General features: G+C 43.6%; 1 protein-coding gene across 1 annotated transcript; it reads right to left on the reverse strand.

Moving 5' to 3' along the window:
• Positions 1 to 883: 883 nt before the first annotated feature.
• Positions 884 to 9,276, reverse strand: smg6 (SMG6 nonsense mediated mRNA decay factor; the record flags this gene model as incomplete). The annotated part of the gene is made up of 19 exons (XM_079565740.1): positions 884 to 1,538; positions 1,627 to 1,708; positions 1,801 to 2,060; positions 2,174 to 2,318; positions 2,397 to 2,561; positions 2,637 to 2,804; positions 2,874 to 3,093; positions 3,185 to 3,344; positions 3,421 to 3,534; positions 3,709 to 3,854; positions 3,955 to 4,016; positions 4,253 to 4,462; positions 4,536 to 4,646; positions 4,725 to 4,803; positions 4,954 to 5,060; positions 5,148 to 5,258; positions 5,334 to 5,526; positions 5,652 to 7,740; positions 9,162 to 9,276. 19 exons carry the CDS (start codon positions 9,274 to 9,276, stop codon positions 1,408 to 1,410), a joined length of 4,668 nt encoding a protein of 1,555 aa, XP_079421866.1. The 3' UTR covers positions 884 to 1,407.
• Between the last annotated feature and the right edge of the window lie 1,528 nt (positions 9,277 to 10,804).

Raw genomic sequence — 10,804 nt, forward strand, 5'->3', positions numbered from 1 at the left:
TTTTGTATCACACATTACACCTCTCATACCTAGACACTCGTATGTGAACTGGAGCATAGGCAAGTCTGAGTAACCAATGCGTGCAGAATAATATTTCCATATCAGCATCCTAAAACTGACAAAATTATACACAAGTTAACAGGGAGGTGTCGCGCCGTCAACCGCCACACGAGGGAGCACGCCACGAGCTCAGCAATACAGTGCAGTGATTTGTGGAGGGCTGAGATTGTTTTGTTTTTAAACGTGCCAAATGCAAATATGTTATGTTCCTCCCAACTGTTTGAAAAGACGAGTGTCGTTGACTTTTATACAGATAATTAAAAAGTAAAAAACCCACATATTCTGTAGAACTTGAAACCATGGAACATTTAATAAAGCACAGCAAAAGCCCAGTGTACAGCTTCAGCCACAGCAGAAAACAGTTCAAACACTGCAGTGCCACACAACGGGTACAAGGGACAAAAATTAATGACACTGCGACCTGTTGGGTTCAATGCACACGCCATAGCTGTGTCTAACAGTAAAGCAAAACTCGCTGCCGTGAATGGAAAAGCAATGGAAAGCAAAGTTGGTCACAGACGCAAAAAGTTATTCACAATGAAAAAGTAAGGTGTGATCTGTCTCATTAGATTGATCTAAAAAGTCATAAAGCTGCAAGGGGTGTATTAAGAAGTATATTAATTTCATACTTTAAGTAACTGTAGAAAGGATAATTTCCCACCAAGTACAACAGAAATATTCATACTGCTAGCTGAGGTTTGAAGCAGCTAAAAGAAAATGGCCATTAGAAAGTAAAGGTAGTACGGTCAGAGGAAAAGGTAAAGGTTTAATCTCAAAATAACAAGGACATGTAAGTCTTCTGTTGTCCCGTTTCCCACCTGTAGAGACTGATCATAATGTGTCCACTGGATTAAGGTGGAAAACAGATGTCCAAAACCTTCCTGATTTAACAGGATAAAGTTCTCTATCTCCAGTTGTGCCTCTCCTAATTACTGAGCCTTTAAAGAATTGACTGTCTGGTGTCTAGACTCAAGCTCATAGCTCTGTCCCTCTATATTGCTCAGAATCTCCTTTAATACGGTCTGCCATCCTTACTCACTAGCTAAGCAGACGTGGCAGGACTGGATATATGCACACCACTGCTCTCCTCTTTCCAGCCTCTTTGAATCTTGCTTTTTCAAGCCTTTTCTGGGGAAGCTCTCCGATCTGAACACACAAACACACACAAAGCTCTCCAAAGCCACCCTGATCTCACTACTTTTACTCAACAAGTGGCTGTTTGCCTTCTACACTCTTCCCTCTTCTCTGATTGCTCTTCTCTCTCTCTGCTTTAAGTGTCTTCTCGTCTGACTGAGAAGCAAGCAGACTTTAGCAGTTGGGCTCCTCATATTTTGTTTTTGACCTGATTCAGCCCACGTTAGCCCAGCTCAGAAAGGCCGGGATGTCTCTCACTGGGACGTTGCGTGTCAAAGCTTTGACACGCAGGTTACGGTCATCCGTGAGAAGAACGACCTCTCTTCTCAATCTCACAGTCCCATCTGTGGAAGTAGGGCAATCCAAAAATTTAAAATGACACAAGATAAATTATGAGCAGATATAAGCATGCCATAAGACCTTTTAACTTACTTTTCTGATCAGGCATAAAATCTTTAGCTTTGTCATTGCAGTAATGAAGACAGCAGGACAGGATAACATCATCATTGTTTCCCTGAAAATAGGTACATTATACATACAAGGTATTGGATTTTAGTCAAGATTCGGTTCAAAATAAGCGATTTTTGCCATGAATCATTCACACACCTGTTGCCCAGAGGTGTCCTCACTACGGAAGGCAATAGACTCGAGCTGGTTCCCGCGGCTTGTTAAAGCTCTGAGACTGGGCTCTCGGGACTCAAACCCTTTCTCCAGAAAAGCCACTGCAGCTTTGGCATTCTCCTGTACTGCTTTTATGTGAGCCACACTCACATTTGAGTTTGAACGGCTGCCAACACTGCGCCCACCTGACCCCGCCCCTCCAAAATTGTCCTGGCCTTTGGCCAACCCATCCAGCTCTGTAATCACTAGGAGAGAAAAACAAACTGTAAGCATAGATTAAGACACAGTTCCTGATCCCAAAGCAAAGAAATCCCAACAGTACAACTGATCTGAAAGATTCAGAAATATCTTTTCTCACCAATAAGTGGCACAACAATGATATAAGTGCCACTCTGGAGCAGCTTCTTCAGTCCGTCCAAATGATCAATAAAGGCATTGGTGTCAGGAACCAAAAAGAAAGGCTGCACTTCTAACTCCACCTGGCCTCCTGTCTGCAGCACAGCCTGCAAATAATACATAATTTAAAAATGTAGAATAGTACATTTTGTCTATATTTTGCTATATGGACAAGTGTGTCACACCTGGATTTTATCTCTTCTTTTCTGTTGTTGAGCCAGTTTGTTAGCCAGAGCGTGGCGTCTTGCCCTCAGTTGCCTTATGTCATTCTCGCTGTCATCGGCCTCTTCAAACTCATCTCCTTCTGATGCAGAGACAGAGGACTCTGCTTCCACAATCACGTCATCGGCCTGTTGAAAACGTGACAATAAATACTTACACACTGATAAAACAGATGTTGTGAAGACTTAAGGAATTACTATTACCTCTCTCTCCGTTTGTGAAACATGCTGATTTGTTGTGTTTGGAGCAGTGCATGTTGCCACAGAAACATATTTGCCTCCTTTGAAGGCCAGCAAAGGCTCTTCCTGTCCACACAAGGCTTCCAGGAAGTATTTCAGTACAGTGACTCTTTTACAGTCTGCTGCGATTGTCTAAAACAATGACAAAGCACAATAAGTAGTGCTTAGAAAGTTGTTGATAATTAATCTGTAGAACTGTACCATTTCCGTCTGATTGTCTGTGTAGCAGGGCTCTTGTGGAGCAGCCAGCAGTGGCACAAACCCGGCGAGCAGTTTGTCCTCTTTGAGCTGCAGCAGAGTCAGCTCCTCGTCACCCTCCATCTCATCGGAGTCTACTTTGTACAGAGGCACCTCCTCATGGTCTACATGGGCTAGCACATTACACAGGTCAGCCAGGCACTGCCACACGTCAGGGCTTGACCTGCACCAATCAAACGAGGAATATACCACTTTAAAGCCATTCAACAGTGGCAGTAATAATAATGATCATAATCATAATAGTGTCTTCTAACTTTATGTTGCAGGGTGGCGGGTTCCATTGGTCTGGTTGTCCCAACATCCAGTCAGACCAGACCTTGATGCTGGGCAGGAGTTCTCGCAGGTCCAGGGGGAACGTCGATACCCTCGCCATTGGCACCTGTTCTTCTGCTGCGTTCGCAGAGGACACTGGTCCTGAGGAAGAGAAAATGATTGAAAACAGCACCGTTAAAATGACCCAATAGATGACAAATATTTGAGCTGCTCCTACCTGTTTGTGTTTCTCTAAGGAGCTCAGTGCAGCGTTGCACCAAAAGAGCAAACATACCCAGGCCGAGGGCAGTGCTCTGCTCCTGTAACACAGACCATGTCTCTCCCTCCTTACCTAAGATCAGCAAGAGTTAACATAGCTGTTATCAAAATATGTTGTGCTATGCTTGAACAGTTTATAAAAATATGGGAATATCAGAGCATTGTGATTTTGGCTAAAATCTTTATGCATTTCCCTTGGGATCAATAAAGTATTTATTTATCTATCTAATCCCTCATGTACCTGTACCTCTGCTGTGTGCGTTATGGATGGTAAACATGTTGATGGTGATGATCTGCAGCAGGAGAGTGCTGCCCAGTAAAGATGGGCCGTGTTGCAGCAGCATTCTGAAATCCTGAAGCACACGACTGACCACTGCAGGAAAGGACTCCATACTGTACAGAAACAAATAATCATCCTCTCTCCATAACCATTATAACCACCTCAATCAGACAAACGTAGATCACTGCAGCACAAAAAGAAAACCTCACTCACCCCACTTTAGTGAAGAGCTTCCCATGAGCATGCAGGAAACTCAGAATGAATCTTCTATTAAGCTGCATGAAAAGAGTAAAGACAAAGCATGACTAATCCGCCTGTTCTTCTCTAAACAACATCAAAATAAGCACTCAGGAAGGAGACAAAATCTGAAAACATCTGAAGGACTATAGAGACAAAAATAAGTATCAACATTTCTTATCGTCCCTGAAAATATTAAGTACAATTCTTTTACGTCATTGGATAAGAACAATGAAAACAACGGCAATGGCATGATTGACATTTGGATGCTTACATCACTAGGGCTGAGGGTGCCTAGCTCCCCGTCCTGCTCAGAGTCTCTGCTGGACTCACTGCCCCCGCGCTGGGACGCAGTGAGGGTTTGCCCTGTTGGACGGATCCAGATTTCCACTCGGGCGCGGTCTTCTCTGCCACGACCCCTCACCACTGGACCTCTGGAACCGCCATCCAACTCCTGCTTCATTTTTCTCTCCAGCTGCTCTGCCTAAACAAGAACAAGCAACTATTATAGAGACCACTCAATGCATTAACGATAAAACCGCATGTTCAATGCGTACCTTGCGTTTAGCCTCCTCAAACAGGCTCATGAGGCTCTCCTTGGCTGTCAGAATAGGGTTAGAGGCTGCCAAGCTCCGCATGTAAAAATACACAGCATCCAACTTCCTCTTCTGTAATGGAATATTTAAGGAAATCACAAACAGAATTAAGTAGCATCGACTATTATATTTGCAAAAATAATGACTTACTGTGTAGACTGCCAGCAGGGCCAACTGATTATACGGCCGGCCATTTTTAGGAGCAATCTGCTGAGCTTTGAGATACCAGCTGGAGGAAATAGAAAGATAAGTTATAATCCCCTCAAAAAGAGAGAAACAGAAAGGACTTCATTAAAAAAAAAACAGCTACAGTAAATCTGTGTCAACATTTCTATCAGCATGCAGAAATTGATGCTTGTGACATTTGTGTGACACTGACCTGCGAGCCTTGCCATAGTTCGCTGAGTCACTGGCCTGTTCTCTATAACGTGCGATATCACCTTGACAAATCATACAGCGCTGAGCACTGATCAGGGCATATTTCACCTGAAATACACAAGCATAAAAGCAGCATTAAATTATGCCACTAAAATTTTTACATGTTAGATTTCACTAGATTTGTTGATCATTTACCACTTTGCGCAGCGGTTTCGCTCTTATGGCGACACCATCCATATAATCTTCTAACTTAAACTGATACACTGTCTGCAGCTTCTGAAGAAGTGAGTCAAAAAACGATGCACCCTAAAAACAATGAATGGTGAGTCAAAAATATGTTATAAGAGCCACTACTTGGTAATTGAAGCCCAAAGATCCCACCTCATCCAGAAGAGTGAGCAACATGTTTCTGGGGCTCGGGTCATTCTCATGGTTAGGGTCTTTGAGAAGTTGGCGGAAGCGCTCGATGACTTGATAAAAACCATTCTTCCATAAAGCCTGGTCCACATTTTGGGTGTCAGAGAACTCAATATCTGAGAGAATCACCTGCTCATAAAAGGACAAGAGGTCTGCCCTACAAGACAAGATGGATTACATTTTAAAACAATTAATCCCAGCAACACACAGCACAGAAGAAACAAGATGTTTATTCCAACAAATGCACAGATAATTATGTAGGCTAGATTTCATGGTCCTCACCTGAGCTGACCCATACGATCCAGTCCATCTGCACTCAGTCTGTCCCGGGACAGCAGGTTACTGAGTTGGACCTCATGAAGGTCTGCAGCCCGGAGCAGCCTGCCCAGTTCCCCTCTGGTCTGTTGGTCTGCCTCTTCATACATTACAGTTCCTCCTGTCCCAGCCTGGGGGTAACCTCCTCCTCTGTATGGCCCAGCATACTGTCCCACAGTGGGGCCTGCATACATGCCATTTGCCATCTGGTACGGTCCCATATAAGGGTAAGCATAGCGCTGGTTGCTAGTAGCAGTAGGATTATTGGTGGAGCCAGGGTAACAGTAAGGATTATCTGAGTTTTGAAACTTGTAATAAGCCATGGCAGCTGCTTGCTGGGATCTGAAGTGCTCCCCCTTTTGCACAGGAGGACTACCGACCTCATCATCCGTGTCGAGAAAGTGGAGCTGCCCATAGCCTGTCCCTGACTGAAAATACGCATGCTGATGAGTCGAGTTTTGCTGCATGTTTGCAAGAGCTGGTTTTTGATCTGGGTTATTGGGGTCCCATAGCCGCCTCACTCCTCCTCCCCTTGCACCTCTGCTTCGGGGTGCCGCTCCTCCGCGCATGCCTCCAAAAAGTCTCTGTCCCACCTCGGGCAACTGTGACACATCTGCGCGAGACGGCAGCACCAGGATACCCCCACCTCTGGCGCGTGGAGCCATGGCTTGTTTACGATATTGCGCCTCGCCACCTTTAGATGCTGCAGTCGTTTGCTTATCTAGTGACACTTTAAGGAGACCCCTACTTCCCTCCTTATTTCTCTTTTGCCTGTTTCTTTCTTCTTTCCGTCTTTCTGCAACTTTCTCATTTTTCCTCCTTCTGTCCTCCGCCATGTCACTAGTCTCACTCCCATCTAGTGATTCAGTGTCAGATTCTCCATTCGTGGTCCAGTTTTGCAAATGGCTCCTTCTGCCTCCTTTGTATAGAACCACCCTCTCCTTATTTTCATTGTTCTTGGGGGGTTGCCTCCTGTTCTCTGCTCCCTGACAGTCCATACTAGTCACACTGCTGGCCGAGCTGCTGCTATACGTTCGATTTCTGGAGCGTCTTATGTCAGATTTAGAATAACGTTTTGAATTTGGTGCAGACCTCGTTTGATCAGCTCTTTCTACGGGCCTTTTTTCAGATACCTCACTTTTAGCATCTAGTGACCGGTTATTATTGACACCATTGCCTTTTCTACAGAGTTCTTTGGATTTGCTGGGTTTTTCCTCTCCTGATTTAGTCACTTTCTCTCTGTCCTTGTCCCATTCGCCTTTGTCTTTCTTCCTACGATTTGATTTCTTCTTATCTTCCCCTTCTGATTTCTCCACACTTTTAACTCTGTTAGTCTTGTCACATTGCTTTACTTTGTAGGAGCTGGCCTCCCCAGTCTCTTGACCAACCTCTCCTGATTTGCTTTTTTCATTTACACAAAGTTTTTCCACTTTATTAGTCAGCTTTTCAACTGACTCTGACGCCAATGTCTTTTTTTCAACATTTGTCTCCTTCTCAGCTTTCGTTGGTGTTGAACGATTTTTACTCCCTTCTTTTTCTGATGTACTTGACTGGGGCTGCACTTGTGGCTTATGTGGTTCTTGCTCCCTGCTCGCCGCTCCGTCCTTTCTGCGGCTGCCAGGTTGATAAAATACTCGGTCCGGTTTCCGAGTCTTTTTTGGCGTCTTTGCAGCTCCCGCAGGTTCCTGTTGTTCGCCGTCATTATCAACGCAGTCTTTGTCTCGAGTCGCTTCTGTTTTGGAGGGGGGTGTTGTTGTTTTACAGTTCTGAGTGTTACTACCATCACCTCTCACTCTTTTGTTCGAAATGGTCCCTCCATCTGTGCTCTCCTCTCTGTCCGCCATCTTTTCCACCGTCTTATGCGTTTTTTGTGATTCGAGTGCAACAAGGTCTTCATTTTGACAAGGGACCGAGGGGTCTCCTTCCTCGCTGTCTCGATGGCGCCGCCCTACTGATGGCTTGTAGCGCTGCAGATCAGGCCGCTTTGCTTCACGTTTCTTATGCTGCTTGTGCCCCTTTGGACCCTGCTGTTCCTCTGCAACAATGTCACCTTGTTCTATAAAAAAAATAAAAGACCATAAATTAGAGACAGACACCAGTTAAGAAACAAATCTCCACTCACTAACAACAGTAAGAGTGTAATCAGTATCCTGTGAATCAGAACCTTCAGATTAGTGACAAGTGATATTAGTTTGCCTGGCTCTGGCTTATGCATTTTGAGCACGGGATGGAAAGTCATCATGGAAATGTGCCATGTTGGTGAGCACAAGGTAACACTGTCCAAAGAGTAACATTGGCCAAAAAAGAACAATAAGAAAGTAGAGAAAAGGGGGACAACTCCATAAGCTGCTCCATCTAATCTAACAGTTTACTTAAAAACACCTACTGATATTTTATCTCGTACACATGCCTCAAAGGTCAAACTTAACCCCTTAACGTCCACCTGAACCACTTACGGCTTTACCCAAATCTAAAAGTTTCTTGAAAAAAGTGCCAAAAGCACAACAGAAAGCAATAAAAAGTGACGCAATAACGTGTAAAAAAAAAAAAAGAAAAAAGAAAAAGAGACTAAAACAGGACAACAAGGCAACAAAGAAGTGCCGGAAAAAAATAATGAAAAAGCATCAAGAACAGGTAAAAAAAAAAGCGACAAAAACGTTTTGTAGGTCTTAGCTTTCAAATGAGGCGTTACTCTGTTGCTCTACAGTCGAGAAGCTTTAGATTTGGGCAAAGTCAAACTACAGAAAATGCGCTCGGTTAAGGCAAGGGGTAAGTAAGAGGTTAATAAAATAATTACTGCTTTAAGCTGTTTGCAGAAGGAGCACCTGAATCTAGTGCGCGGATAGCAGTGGAACCACAAGGTTCTCAGTCGTGGGAAAATCCCCTGGACAAGAGCTTAAACGAAGTTATATTGATTGATGTTTGTATAAAGACTGTAATTTATACAAGCCGTACACGCATTATTAGCAGGAAGAGAACCTGACTTGATTGTTAGGACCATTAAAGGGTAAATTACAAACATAATATAGTTCTACAAAAATGAATGTAACACTGAACAGTGAACGATTTCGAAAGAGTGTCGTTTATCTACATTATTTTAATTGTGATCGTTTTATCAAAGTGAGATAACTGAACAGTTCATTATTACCAACGGCGCGGCGGTTACTTTTTCAGTTCTTCAAAGGGAGGCGTCTTTCGAGTACAATATATGATGAAGTTGCTTTTATAACACGCAAACTCGACTGATCGCCAAGATTAAACAATGAAATGCAGAACTTGGAGTGGTGGAAAACGTGTTTGTGTTGTTAGGAGGAAGCAGGAGCGTGAACAGACAGAAAGCTAGGATGCTAACAACATTAGCACGGCGCAAACTTGAGCGACTCAATGACTACTTTCTGTTCACTCATAACTGCAGATTTTTGGCTACCTCGACATTTCACAGATCAGTTCGCGGCATACAATTTGTATTCTTCTCACCTTGATGGCTGTCGAACATTTTAACCGAATTAGTGGCATCCGCGCGGAGTTCCGCTGCAGAGATTCGCACTCTGTCCAGTTCAGTCGCCATTTTTGCTTTCACTAAAACAAACATAACAACTACGGGAGCCGTAGAGGAACACTTAAACTGCGAAAGCCATTACGGACTTTTGGGTAAAGTAGTACTATGTATTTTTCAGATTGGTACTACTATTTACCTGCATATGCTTTTCTAAACCAATTTCATTCAAAATAAAATCAATCATATATTTTAGGCTTTAGAGTTTGGAAACAGGTCAGCTCTATTTTATGTAGCCTAGGCTTATTTTTATGTGATCGGTATAAATAAATAAACAAACAAATAAATAAGATGCATGTGCAGGTTACAATGTGGTATAGTTTTCCAATTTTGTCAGAGTATATAGGCTACTTTCTTTATGTAATTGAATGTGCGTTGTTATGCAATTGTTACGTATTGGCCGCTTGACCCATATTTAAACTGGGGATGGGAAGGGGGGCTTAAAGGTCCACATTACATAAAGAGGTTGACCTACTGTGTACACTATACGGCGCTCTATGCAGTTTTTATTTATTTTTTTGCAATGACCACTAGGTGTCACAATCTTCTGTCAAATTTGGGGGTTAACTTAGCCCAGCTCGACTCACCTCTCCAAATTGTTACAGAAAACTTGAACAGATTTCGGATGGCATCTTGAGGCCTATCCCTGATCCTGATCAGTTTTAACAAAGCAAATTTGATACATAAAATGACTCAAGCTGCAGTATAGACTATGGAGAATCGGGGACCCCATTGCAGACAGGAGTGTTTTGCTCATGAAAGTCAATGTTGGGGGGTCCACAGATTCTTCTACGTGGCTCATGCTGGAGTAAACACCTTTATTTCCCCAGCAACACCAAATTAAAGGGCCAGTGTCTCCAGCCTGTTCTTCCAGCACACTAATCACACAGTTATAGAGGGTTTTTTTTTTAGTCTACCACACTCGTCATATATGATCTTCTGCATTGAAATGTGGAGTGGTGGTTGCAAATGGTAATATGTCCTGCCTCCATGCACACACAGTATCTATAGACACTCAACTGAGAACCATAGCCTATTTGAGGCTCTTTTCATATTTGTTTTACTGTAATTTTGATTAAAGACAGCTTGAGGGAGGCACCTATACATAAAAGGAGCTGTTACATAATTGACATATGGATGTGCATAATGAACCTTACCGAATGTAGAATAATGCAAGTGGAAGTTAAGGCTTAACCTAGAAGCTACAGTATAGGACGAGAGTTGTAAAGGGTTTCGTGTCTGCAGTGGGGAAGCAGGGAGGGAAGGTGGGGGCAGCCGGAAGTGGTGGGCGTGTGTCTCCCCGGTGTATGTGTGTAAGAGAGTGTGGAGACTTTTCTGATTGTCAGTGCTGCACCACGATGCAGGTGGAGAGAGAGAGAGAGAGAGAGAGAGAGAGAGGGAGAGAGAAGGACAGGGGGGTGATGCAGAAGGAGACACCCTGAATACAGATGAGCAGAAACGCGGGGGAAGCAGGTGAATTTGTGACGTTGGGGGGGTTTCTCCGGCCCAATCACACCACCACATCTCCAACCCCTCCCTTCTGGATCTCATTTTCACTTTGTCT

This window comes from Gobius niger, assembly GCF_951799975.1.
Source record: "Gobius niger genome assembly, chromosome: 11".
NCBI classification, from domain to species: domain Eukaryota; kingdom Metazoa; phylum Chordata; class Actinopteri; order Gobiiformes; family Gobiidae; genus Gobius; species Gobius niger.